The sequence below is a fragment of the Battus philenor genome, unplaced genomic scaffold (assembly GCF_028537555.1).
Source record: "Battus philenor isolate CCGP_79_NKW_IND1 unplaced genomic scaffold, ilBatPhil1.0.hap1 SCAF_21, whole genome shotgun sequence".
In the NCBI taxonomy this organism is placed as follows: domain Eukaryota; kingdom Metazoa; phylum Arthropoda; class Insecta; order Lepidoptera; family Papilionidae; genus Battus; species Battus philenor.
The window spans coordinates 7,372,449-7,386,135 of NW_027181684.1; the positions used below are offsets into that span (position 1 = coordinate 7,372,449).

At 29.6% G+C, this 13,687-nt stretch overlaps 2 protein-coding genes across 3 annotated transcripts in view; one reads left to right on the forward strand and one right to left on the reverse strand.

The window, feature by feature from the left end:
* Positions 1 to 3,178: 3,178 nt before the first annotated feature.
* On the reverse strand, positions 3,179 to 5,188 carry TyrRS (Tyrosyl-tRNA synthetase). 2 transcript variants are annotated; one of them, XM_068766480.1, is made up of 2 exons: positions 5,135 to 5,188; positions 3,179 to 4,881 (listed from the first exon to the last, which is right to left on the reverse strand). In XM_068766480.1, the coding sequence occupies exon 2, from the start codon at positions 4,862 to 4,864 to the stop codon at positions 3,290 to 3,292; it is 1,575 nt and encodes a 524-aa protein (XP_068622581.1). In that variant the 5' UTR covers positions 4,865 to 4,881; positions 5,135 to 5,188; the 3' UTR covers positions 3,179 to 3,289. The 2 variants fall into 2 exon arrangements, with proteins under 2 accessions (XP_068622581.1, XP_068622582.1); XM_068766481.1 differs by lacking the exon at positions 5,135 to 5,188 and adding an exon at positions 4,990 to 5,035.
* Positions 5,189 to 6,222: 1,034 nt separating this feature from the next.
* The window catches only part of Su(Tpl) (Suppressor of Triplolethal), a 34,584-nt gene continuing 27,119 nt past the window's right edge, over positions 6,223 to 13,687 (forward strand). The window contains exon 1 of the mRNA XM_068766364.1: positions 6,223 to 6,561. Coding sequence (XP_068622465.1) covers positions 6,427 to 6,561 — 135 coding nt within the window. The 5' untranslated portion in view covers positions 6,223 to 6,426. The remainder of the gene's footprint in view (positions 6,562 to 13,687) is intronic.

Consider the following 13,687-nt stretch of genomic DNA (forward strand, 5'->3'; position numbering starts at 1 on the left):
TTGGCAAGGCGAGAACGTCTTAGCAACCACACTGCGACAATAGTAGACGAAGCTCCCTACGAAAAGGAAAGGAACTGTGGAAGTTGAATCAATAGTAAGGGGTATAATTACAAAACTCACGCTAATCGACATATGGTATACGCCAACATTAAAAATTTATTCTCCATATCTGCTGCTGATATGGAAAACAAGCTTCAAGGTATTTATGTTTACTTTAAAGAAGTGCAAGCTGGGAGATATTACTTACGATATGTCTTGCCAAAAAGTTGACGGAGATATGCCATATATAACTAGTCGGAGCAGAGGGAGAAATAATATTAGAAAACAAAGAACTTCATGAAAGTGACTCTTCCCCACAACTAGAACAGCTTAACTCTCAGTTTGAAAGTGCTCTGGAGAGAGAACGTTCTGCTAATACATAACTGACGATCCTGCTGTGACATCAGATCTCGTTCATAAATTCAAGGATGATTATTTACATGACACCGAAGTTATCAAAAGAAAATACAGAACTTCAAAATTAATCCAGATATAAAAATTAAGAATAATTTAAAGAGTTACTGTCATTAAAGGCTCCGTAACGATTAAATGGATCAATTGGCAACAATAAGAGCACTTTTAGTGGCAGTGCTGAAGGGAGACTTCATTTAATGCAAGTTGATCCTCTAAAAGCATTTTTAAATTATACTTGGTGAAAAAATACACATGAAACAGCCAGATGGTGCCTGTGGTGGATCAACAAAAGAATGTCGTTTGACTCGCATTTAGTATTGTTTGAAGCAAGTAAGCTTAGGTACCAAAAATTTAAAATGCAAATTTAGAAATTTTAGACGTGGATTTTGAACAAAGTGAAGCGTTTTTGCTTTTCGCAAAGGAAGTCGATCGGTGATAATAATAACTTTGTAGATAATGGATTCGTAGCTGATGTAGATCTTGCTAAGTTTCTTAGATGATCTCAGAACTATACTAAATGTCATGAAATTGTAAAAAGTCGAATCTATAACGATCAAGCAGGAATCTTAAACCAAAAAGGTTTTGCAGCATTTCAGAATGGCAGACGGCAACTCAATTTCTTTGCCAGTTGAAAAAGATTGTAGTCATAAGGGGGAAAGTTGTAACTTCTAAATTTGGGGACAAAGTTCCATACAGAGAAGCTGTGGGTGTTCTTGCCTATTTAATGGTAGTCGTCTAGATATTGGACATGCGATTGGTGTACGCTACCGGTCTCTTGAAAATCCTACGAAAGTTGACTGAAGCAAAGTAAAACGTGGGCTACCTAACTAACAAATTACTGAAGATCTAAGCAAGCATTAGGTTACAGAGATGCTGACCACGTCGGGAATGCTAAAACTGTAACTGGATGCCTTACTATTGGTGCGGTGTGTTTATATACCAGAGCAGCCGTGTCTCGGCTAAGTCAAAGGCAGACCACAGTAGGCATCTTAACTACAGAATCTGATATTGTCACTGCAAGTGAAGCAGCTAGTGAACTTGTACAGCTTCAAAGAGTATGCAAGTTTAACGGATGGGGAAGCCATCATTGAGACACAAATTCTGTAATTCATATATTGCTTTAATTGTCCGTAAAACTTTTATAAGTAACCAGTTGGCTGATGTTGTAACCAAGGCAGTTCAAGCAACTATCTCTTTTGTCAACCAAGGAAAGTGTTATTGTAACCTCATTTTTGTAACCGAACGAATTCCTGTATGATATTCACACATTTTGTCAGGAACGAATAATGAAACAACATTTTACTAACTTGTTTATTTTTTATATAACCTTTCATATAAAAAAACTGGCCAGGTATAAACAGCTAAGATTTTATTACCAATTTATACATACAATTTGCGAATAGACTTTTGCTCTGATCTAATAATATATTAATAGGCCAAATACAATAAGAGTATTTAAACGACATGAGAGTCCAATACTGAAAATCAAACCAAACCAAAGCAAAGTAACTAACATTTTATATTGGTGTAACATAAGTGTTTTAATATAATTTAATCACTACAAAATGTAACTTAAATTATGGTATTCTGTAAAAAACAACTGTTGCTCAATAAGTCAAGACTTTCAACAAATGTTCGCTTTGGAGTATATTACAGCTTATAGGATAGAATCAACCTGAGCAGTATGACTACTGCGACATAAATTATTTGATCTAGCATATTCGTTAAGCGTTTCAGCCAGTACAAAGATTTGGTCATAATCTGGTTATGATTTGTTTTACCTTTACCATAATGCATTCGCTACATTTGTTATTTTCCCTGCTGTAATATAAACCTTTGCAGAGAGACAGTAGGTGTTGTTACATCAATAAGTGAGCACAGAGCAGGTTGATAAATGTTATGTTTCGAATGTTTGTTCCTATGGTTTCGTTATTAGTCAGAATTGAGTTCGAATTAAATGTGAACTCTAAACAATAACTATATGAACACTCTCCTCCATTGCCCTCACTGTTCTCCACTCCTCCTCCATTGTTTACGCCAAGAACTCTGCTTCAATTCGACACCATATCGCTGATAAGACGAAAAAAACCGCCGGCCTTTCTTGAAAGTATTTAATATCCACAATAACTTAATATACTTCAATAATAATACTGACCTTAATGAACACCTATTGTAATCAGTACTTCATTTTAATTTATATTAATCAAATTGCTATCAATGGTTTAAACTTTTATTTAGCCGTAGACCTGCTAATATAGCATAAATTTTCTACATACTTGCATTCATTAAAGTAAGTTATTTTAAGCAAAAATGTATAATAGAAGAAAAAAAATTTCTAGGTATTATGTAACCAGGAATCTTAAAAAATAGGTCGTAACTTACATCAACTAACTTTAGTAACTAGGATATAATCATCTTATTTTTAAAATTTAAAATAAGGTCTGGTAATTTTTACATAGATTTTATGTAAAATTATGGAGATGAAGCCTTATTGGTTTAATTTTCCATCTGTACTTAGTAAGTATTTAGATATAACATAACTGATATAAACAAAGATTAAAATAAATAATTTACAAAAAACTTGACAACAATATTACAGCAGATTTTTATAGTTTGAAGATTGGTTACCCTAGCAAATTAGTAAAAAACTTTTTAATATGAAAAGTTAAAATGAAACAGTTACATTGTTATAGATAAATAAAATAACATGTTGAAAAAGCATTTTTATAATTTTTGACTCATAAATAAAGTTTATACATAATGTAAGAAATTTTTAATAACAATTTATGAAATAAATGCTTTAAATATTATAAAACTTTTTGTTACACATAAAATTTTATTTAATAGGTGCATTAATAATTGATTTTGTCATTACTGGATTACCACTTACTTTACTAATTAATTTATTTCCTTGCCAAACGGCAAAAAGTTCACCATTTGTTTTTAAATCCCCTTGCAGTTTTTCCCAAACTTTCTTTTTTGGGTTCAATACTTCATCTGGTTCTCCAGTTTCATAACCTTCCACAACAATTCTTTCACCGGGCTTACTATCTTTTGGTACTGATAATGGCTCTACTTGTTTTGGTTCTTCAATTGATGCACATAAGACCATTCCTTTTGATTCAATACCCCTCATTTTTGCTGGTTTCAAGTTACATAAGACAACAACATCTCTATTTAGCATATCTTCTATTGAAACATAGTTTACTAGTCCTGAAACAATTACTCTAGGTTCTTCCTCACCAAGGTCGATTTTTTCTACATACAATGAATCTGCATCTGGATGTCTAGAAACTTCAACAATTCGCCCTACTCTAATATCCAACCGAGCTGGAGTAACTTCTTCACTAACTGCTCCAACATTTCCTTTAGATTTTGGAGGAGGTGCATAGGCTTTTTTAGTTAACTCCTGAAGCTTACTATCTTTAAATATTTCCTGAATTGGGGCTAGAAGTTTATTTATGGCTTGTTCCACAGAAGCTTTTAAGTCACCCGGATGAACCTCTTGCTTGGCAAATGCCTCTTCCAAATCTTCAAATTTAGCATATTCTATGTCACCTCCATATTCCTCTGCACGGCACACTTTGAATGTCTCTTCTGCATTCATTAATGGGAAAATAACATGTTTTGTAAATGAAAGAACCCCATTATCGGTAATGTTACCAGGTTCACAAAAAGCTTTCTTCAGCTTTTTTTTTACAACAGCAGGGTTATCAAGCAAATCAATTTTGCTGTCTTCTTCTGAAGCTGACATTTTTCCACCAGTTAGACCAGGCACCATTGGATTCATCAGATGAATTCTTTTTGAATAACCTAATTGCGGTAAGTATTTTTCAGCTAAAGTGAAAATTTTCCTTTGATCAACACCACCAAATTGTGCATCAACTTTTAAATATTCTTCATCCAAAGCTTGTAACCCAGGGTACAAAAGACCACTTAATAATGGATGCTCTACTTGCTTAACTACTTCTGCCCCTGCTTTTTTGGCATCATGTTCAGTTATCATAGATGTAAGCCGATATACATCTAGTGTGTACTCTTTACTTAATTGGTAATCTGTGCCTTTAACAAACCTAAGCTTTTCTAATGGTACTCCAAGTGAAGTTAACATGGCTTTTATAGCAGCTTCATAGTATTGAGTACGAAGAGCTAGTAGCTCCCAGGGAGCTTTCATATTATCTAGGTAAGCATGTAAATCTGCAAAGAGTATAGTTACCTCACAGCCAGCTTTAAGAAAGTCAGCAATTTTAGACATTGGTACAAAATAGGCTACATGAGGACGGCCAGTTGTAGCAGTACCCCAATATATCTTAACATCACGTTGCTTAAGAATTTCTGTAAGCTTTTCTTCGCCTAAAACCTCTTGCAAGTTACGAGTTATGAGAAGCTTCTTTTTTTCAAATTCAGCCATAGCGAAGAAGATAAAATCTGAAAACCAGCAATGGAAAATGAAATATCTAATTTATTAAAAAAATTAAAGAGAATAAATGGATTTCATCATCCGACATAAGGTATCATAATATCACGTTTTCTTACACGATAAATTAAAAATAACTATGTCATGCAATTTCTGAAAGTATTTAAAAAATATTTAAGGAAATTGCAAGTAAACAATAAATTGATAGCACTAGTTAAGTGATTTATAAAACCTTATGAGTTTCATATTGTGAGCATTACTAACCTATCACGAATTACTTTCAAACTAACAGTGATTGACTATCCACATCATAATGTCACTTGTCAAATACCATCGATAATTTAATGTCAATGTTTTATGTAAAAAAAAATCATCTATTTCATGAACAAGAAAAGTTCGAAATTATTGTATTGTAAACAACCGAACAAGAACCGTAATCATTAATTTTTTGTAAGGTATTTAGACAACCATTATTTACAACTTTCTGCACAATTCATCAGAGACATCTTAAAATTAATATACTTATCGAGTTCAGCTTAAATATTCTTGGCCAAAAATATAAAAAATACGTCCATGAACATAGTCCAAATAAGTTAAAGCCAGTAAGTATAATCTACTATATAGTATTCTAATACTAACGGCTCATTTAAATATAATATTATTAATAATAAAATCTTTAGTTAAAAAATTTATAAATTCGAACAGCAATATATTTTTGTTTCTCATTAATAAATAAATACATTTACCAAAAATTCATAATTTTAGATAGATTATCAGAATATTATAAAAATAATAAATCGTGTTTCTTTTCAATTTTAAAATTAATTGTAATTTTGTTCTAAAAGTCTAGAAAAAAATTGAGCTTTAAATTTATAAAAATGAGCTAATTATTAATCTACTTAACAAATCTGTGTAAAGAACTTTTTAGTTTTTTAATGTCATCCTCTTTTTTTTAATTTTGGAAAACATTTTCTCTGTTGTAAATAATTTGCAAATAAAATATTAATTATACCAACTACAACATCCGTTAAACCATTTTGATTAACTTTTGTACATAATGCTTTTGCTAATGTTATAAACTTCTTAACAATACTTGTATTCCAATTTTCATTATTGTACAATTGTCTTATAGTAACAATATTTAAAAATCGCTTCAAAAAGAGTATTTATAACATTATTAAATTATACTTGATAGTAAAAAAGTAATGATTTGCAAAAATTTGTGGTATGATAAATTGTCACACATTAGTATTTGCTTTATTGCTAATTTAAATTTGGCGCTACTTGTGTAGTGAATGCTCGCGTTTCCTGTCAAAAACGCCATTGCGCATGACAGTCAGTGCGGCCTTGCAGACTGAAGAGCGCTGCCAACAAAGGCCGAGTCGATGGGGTTACAAAAAATTGTTAATTTGGACTTTTAAAACCCTTTTGTTATCATAATTATAATTTTAAATAGGTTGTGAATCTGTGATTACGTTAAGAAATGAGTGAATGATATGAATTGTGACGACTAGCAAAGGAGTCAGCTGGTCCACAGTGCGAATAGTGAATAAGAAATGGCGGCCTTGCCAGCAGGTGTTCAGTATGGGTTATCATCTGAGTCTAGTTATAAAGAAAACAAGGAACTAGTGTTTGTGAAACTTACGGATTCAGCCTTAAAAGCTATAGAAGATTTCATTAGAAATAATAGGGTAAGTTCATACGCCATATTGTTACTACCAAAACAGGCCAACAATGTCAGGCGCCATACTTATATTTCAAGTAATCATAATGAAACTGCGAATCTGTAAATATTTTTGCACATTCTTATCTACCTTCGCAAGAGAAGAGTATCTATTTAATATCTTGCGCTAAAAGTTTGGAAAGTGGATTAAGTCCCTACGCTGTCACGCCACGTCAACAAGTAGAAATTTTACTCTGTATTATTACATACAGAATTATATTTCATTCGGCTATTATTAGGAGGAAACGAATCTTATTGTCACCGTCATCGATTTAGTTATTTTACTCGATTTAGCAACAAACAGCTGTTTTAACTGCGTGGTATTTTCGTAACAATCTTGAAAAAAAAGTTGTAAATAAAATCTTTGTTGCCGAGGAAGGAAACATTTACATCGGAATGAAATTACATGTTATTTGAACTGTTAACAATTAAAAATTAGAAATAGCTTAAGTAAAAGTTTAGTACTTATAAAGATTTTTAATTCTGACTTAAACGAATTAATGAAATATAGTATTTTATATGTATTGATACATTAATAATAACAATTAAAATTTACATAACAATTTTTTATAAATATTTAGCTTTATAACAATTATCTCGAGACTAATTGTTATAATTAATTTGCGAAAAATTATTACAAAATACAAGATTTTATTCAGTTTATTTATGTTTAAGTAAAATACATTTTTTTAACTTAAATAATAAGATAATTTTAAAAAAATCATGGAAAAAATTTATAATAAAAAAAATTTCATTCCTTCACTTTCTATTTAATAAAAAGTTATTCCACATACTCAATTTATAATCAACAAATTATGTATATATATATACACACACACATATATATATATACATAATAGTTCTGCACTATTAAGTAAATTATGAAATATTTGCAAATATATGTTATTGCTTAACAATTACCATTATAAAATGGTGCAACATTTTCACAACTTATGATGATGGAGTTAATATGTGTAGGCATTGATTGTCTACCAGTCAACGGAATATATATGACAACTAGCTGATCCCGCAAATGTTGTTTTGCAAAAAAAAAATTTTTAATTTTCAATTTAAAAATAAGGGTTGATCGTAGAGGGGTGAAAATTTAGGGTTGTATGTATTTTTGTATGTTGTATCATAAAAAAATAAAAACAAAAAATTTCGTCAAAAAAATAAAAAAAAAGTTTTAAGGGTGAACAACCCTTATCACTTAGGGGTATGAAAAATAGATAGTAGCCGATTCTCAGACCTACTAAATACGCATATAAAATTTGGTAAAAATCGGTCAAGCCGTTTCAGAGGAGTTCAAGTTCGAACACCGTGACACAAGAATTTTATATATTAGATATAAAAAATGCCTTTTAATATAGGTGAGTTTTTGGCAAGAAAAACAAATGTATTTCTGTGTTTCTTACATATAATTTTTGTTTCATTGAGCTACCATGAACTAGCAATTTTGTATTGCCATAAATTTTCAATATGTACCTGTAATTTTTGGTTTACCATGTATAGATAAATTGAAACAGATTTTTAACTCTTTTATTTATTATGATGTTACATAACAAAAAGTACTTTTGTTATATTGACTATTAATATTAAAGACTTAGCATACAAAAATCTCATATCCCACAAACATTTCTACGCAATTGACAAACCAGTCATTGCGATGATATAGAACAAATATTGTAAATTCATACTAAATCTAACCCTAAAGGCCAAAAGTTACATTGGCTTTTTTCTATACAAGAACGATTGCTATCTTCTAAAACTTCCATTAGCACTGTTTGTATTAAATTAATTACAAGCATACAAAAACCGATTTATTGAAACTATAAAATATAATTTATCCTTTTTGTACAATTATATTTTTAAGCAATTTTAAAGAATTTGTAGAACCTTTACTGCATTGATAAAACATATGGTTTTTATGGACTCCCAGATAAGTAAAAAAAATTCTGGAGCTTCACTGTGTTTAAATGTTGAACAACTGATCTATTATGAAAAATAGTCTATAAACCATAAACCATGTAAATTTGACTATTTTCTTCATTATTATAATTTCAAAAGATAGTAACTACAGCTAAACATTCATTGCACAAATTTGCCAAATGTGGGAGCAACTAACACTCAACCATTTATTCATTGTGGTCTAAATTACCACTAAAGAAAACATGTTGCCCACCAATTGTTAGAATGATCATAGCTTCTTATTTTATAGATAGCTAAGCAATCATCACCCAAACATATCAACAGAAGTCTTCAGACCCTAAGAAGTCTTGACAAGAAGATATTACTAATACTTAAGGTCTGGGTAGCTTAGGGTGTATAGTGAAGAGAAATTGACCTTTTTCCTGTCCTAGAACTTAGAATCCTTGACCAGATGAACAAAATATCACTGAAGTTAATAGTCATGTCTCTAACTTCAAGAATGATTAACATAAAAGTTATCATAATACTGTTAATTCTTATATCTTTTGTTGTAAATCTGCTAAATCAAGTAATCTATTTTTGTCTTTCATTCTCTGTCATTACAACTATGTTATTGGTAAGCTGCTGAATTTTTACTCTGTTAATGTTGATCCCAAATTAATTAAGTTTTTAATTAATAGTTTCTTTTCGGACAGTGATACATAACTTTGGAAATATTTATTTAACCAATAGGTTAAATGGATGCAATTCCAAGCAATAGCTTGGAATATCATCAGTTTGGTCTAATAGACAATGCAGAGTATTCACATAATGATGATGAGATCATTTTTGTTAACATTTTCTGCAATGAAATTAAACCATTAATGTTCTACAATGAACAAAATATTTAAATTACCCCTTAAGAATCTTTTCATGTATTTATATTTTTTAGAATTAATATCACCTTTTCATATTTAACATGTAATTTTTGTTTCAATTTGAAATGTCCTATCATAATTGATGTAGTTCTGAAGATAAGGTCAAGAAAAAAAAATCTATATTTTTTAATCAATCTGCAAATGCAGTGCAAGTTGAGAATAAAGCTTTTTTCTAGTAGCACATATCCATTTTTTAATACTTTGCATAAGTGTCTCCCATAGGGCAATTAATTATGAACCTTTTGATAGGATATAATTATTATATTCTTAGTATTCTCATTGCTTGAAGTTAATAAACAGTAAGAATTTTATCAATAATTTGTAGTAAGTATTGATTTTTATTATTTTGGCGAAATATATTTCTCATAAAAATTTTCATATCTGTTTATACATATGATATTAATGACGACAACTAATGATTAAGATTTGTCCCTGGATTTAATAAACTGTCTACCTAATTATTGACATATAAATCTATCTTCTATACATCTCTTTATCAAAAATGGAAATATGGACACAGGCAATAGTATGACATGTCAGACGTTGTAATTAATTACCAGTACTTCTGTAAAATAGTTATCTGATCATTAGAATATATTTATTCAGTACTATATACAATAGTAAAGGTAAATTGGATATAGATGTAAAAGTTTTAAAGAGGTGAATATATAGTCATTTGCTGTGAACTAATGTATGTATCACCAAAACCTATCGAAAAATCAAAGGTTTCAGAAATAATAAATAATCTTATGAGAACATAATAAGTGTTTCCAAAATTCAAATTTCTACATATTAAAATTTATTACTTTAGTCTTTAGCTTAGTTTAGTCTGTCCTGCATGTTTTGTCATGTCAAGTCATTGGCCTGTTACATTCCAATAGAAAAAAATAATAAATTGGTTAAACAACTTTCATAATAGTCACTTTATACAGATGATATAACTATAACCAATAGCTGCAAAAGTTTTAAAGTTATTTGCTGATAAATAAGCCATACAATCACTCTTTTCACCTTGTATAAATTATTACTCCATTAATGCAAATTAGATTTTAAGGCTTAACATAGCCCAGCAACATAGTGTAGTTACTAAGTTTTTCTTTCTCGTTTTACCTCTTTATTTATAATCTTGTTTTCTTACATTAAATATATAGTAATGACTGTCATAATTATAAGAATTGTAACTAACATGTAAAAATAAACTGTAAAAATTGGAAATGAAAGTAAGATATAAGATAGATGAAGGGTCATGAGACATATTAAAGAAGAAATAAATGTTAACTATGAAAAAGTCATTTACCCTAAATTTTCTGATCTATTTCAGATAATTTATCCTTTGAACATTGTAGGGGAACGGGAAGTCCCCAATAACTGGGGCCAAAAAAGTAATGAATGTGTTAGAATGCTTATAAATATATTTATAATTATATATATTAAAGTTATAAAAATATTGCAAAATCATATTTTTTTGTAGTATGTAAAGAATATTTTATAAGATAAGTAGGCAGTGTAGATACACTAGCAACATGCGCTTTTAATTTTGATTGTCACTTGGTTGAAATAATCTATAAATGAATTATCATATACAAGTTCTTTATATGTATGAAAAATATTAAAAATTTGGATTATGTTTATGTATTTTGTTGCTACTTTCAATTCAGAAACTAGTGCTTTTCTTATTTCAAAATACACTTCTTTTTGTATAGCAGTTTACTTTCTAATATTATAGCATTTATATAAGTTTTTACATGATCAAAGTAATCTAGTAAGATTTGGCATTGAATTAATAAGAAATACAATATATTTTACTTAAGAAACTAACCATATAATAAATAAGATGGATGATATTTTGTTATGGGTAGAGAAAATAAGCAAAGTAACTGTCTTGTTATTTAATACGAAATATATGTAATGCCTGGAAACAAATAATATCTACAAAATCTGCAAAGAATAACAAAGTTGGAATGTAAGGACCTAACAATAAAAATATAATTAGAGTTGTAATTTTCCATAAAGTACAGTTAATTATTTTTACATGGTTAGTAGATCTAACTTAACCTTTTAAACTACACTATGGTTGCTTAAAAGGTTAGGTTATCATAGACAGAAAGAACATTTTATAGTCTCAAATAATATTGATAAAATAATTATTGATAAAATTTAATTTCAATTGTTTGTCATTTTAAGAACTATATACTTTGAGATAAAACTTTATTTTATGATTTAAAAAGCAAAAAAGTAACGGTTGCCATATTGTTGAAATATCTATCCAGAATTAAACTATTGGCTCATTTCATGACTTATTTCAAAAAGTTTGCCTAGCCCAGCATTAGGTAAACAAATTGTTTGGACTCCCAGTTGCCTGCTGCAATGACAATGCTGAAGCAGCACTCTATCTATGTTGTGAAAGTTATGTGATTTGGTACTTAAAAATTGATGACCTCATTGTCAAGCTATCAAGACAAAAAATTTGCATGTTTATTTGAAATTATAGATGGCTGATCAAGGATTGCTCTTTGTTGATACTTTTTTAATATATGGAGTGTTCTACAGTTTATCATCAATAATTTAGGCATGATGTTAACTGTGATTAATTTTTTTAATTGCATTGATAACATTTTCCCTTATGCCATTAGGACCAATGTAGATTTAAGTGCAATCTTCAAAGTTCTCTTATATTTTGATACTTTATATTTTTTTATGTGCTTAAATTTATAAATAAGTGGCACAGAAGATAAAAATTAAAAAAAAAAACAAATTCAAAAGTAGATAATACAACTGTTTACTAAATTTTTCACTTATATTTTACTACATTTTGTGATTTATTTTCACAAATTGGAGTCTACTTAAAAATTATGTTTTAGTATTATTTGGTTTATGTTTTTTAATGATTTTCATTGCAATCTTTATCAAGGACTGAGCCACTTCAGTTACTTCAGTTAGTTTTGGGTTATGAAACTCAATATTGTGCTAATGTTTACAACTGTTTGATTGAGTTAAAATGTAGTTGTGCTAATCTCAGTGACTATCTGCATGAGGGGATGTCTTTCAACAGTAAAGCCATTTGTGGGTGGTAGTTCACAGTGATGTGATTCATGCTCTTCAAAATCAGCCCCAATGCAATGACGGCGTCAGAATTCAAATCCTTGTTCCAATCTGCAAATATGACAATAAAACAAAGTATTGTAGCCATAGTGATCAACAATACAAAGCATTCATTTTTGAATGTCACAAAGCGGTAGCTGCATTCAATAACACTAAAGATCCTCAAAAAGAAGAAGGTCCACTGCTACAAAATGGATATTATTATATGGATGCAATGGTTTTGCAATATGTGTCATGTCAATATCATGTGGGAACCATTTTATACATTTACACTTAGTTTAGTTATTGGTATTTTAAAAAAAAGTCACTTTTCCTTTATACTTTTGATATATTCTATTATAATAATTTACTTTTGCAAAAAGGTTCTGTTGATTTGGTTTAATGAAAATCACTATTGCTATTCCTTTAATATTTGTTTATAAAAGTTTTAAATTAATAAAAATGCATAGGAACATTGTTTTCCTGATTATGAGTTTTCATGTTGGCACTAGGTATTGAGTTTTAGTTTCCGTTTTGAAAGTGGTTATTGCTTTTACTATTTACCTAAAATCTTAATATGGCTAATTTCTATGACTTTTCTAGTTATGTATTAATTTTTAACTCCAACCTTTTTGAAAAGTGGCCTTAATTTTTTTTACTATATTTTGCAATCTACTCTCTATGATTGGTGAAGTAATACAATGATTTTAAAATTCATTTTTGTATTAATAAGTCGTCACGGAATATCTTTTGAGACAAGTTTTGTTTTTTTTTTCCTTTTAAAATTTAATTCGAAATTAGGAAGGGTTCGCCGTCAATAAGTTGTATAATATATTCGATTCGTCATTGATAATGAACCTAGAACTAGGACTGGCTGTTATGGATATTAAATTTAAGTTAGATTATCTGATTAAAAAAAAGTGTTTATTTAAACTAACTTGACGCTGGCAAATATCCTTAATAAATCAATTCTCGATCTGTGTTTTGTAGCGTTCGCTTGCGTGTAGAGAGACAAGGATCGAGGTCATCGCTCCCTCGGCCCCTCGACCCTTAGCACCTGGCTGTCCCCAGCCATTTAACAGATGTGTCGCCCTCTCAGAATGTTACCCTTTTCTTTGATTCTAGAAAATTCTTACACACATGTCTTACTCTACTCTCTTTGACTTC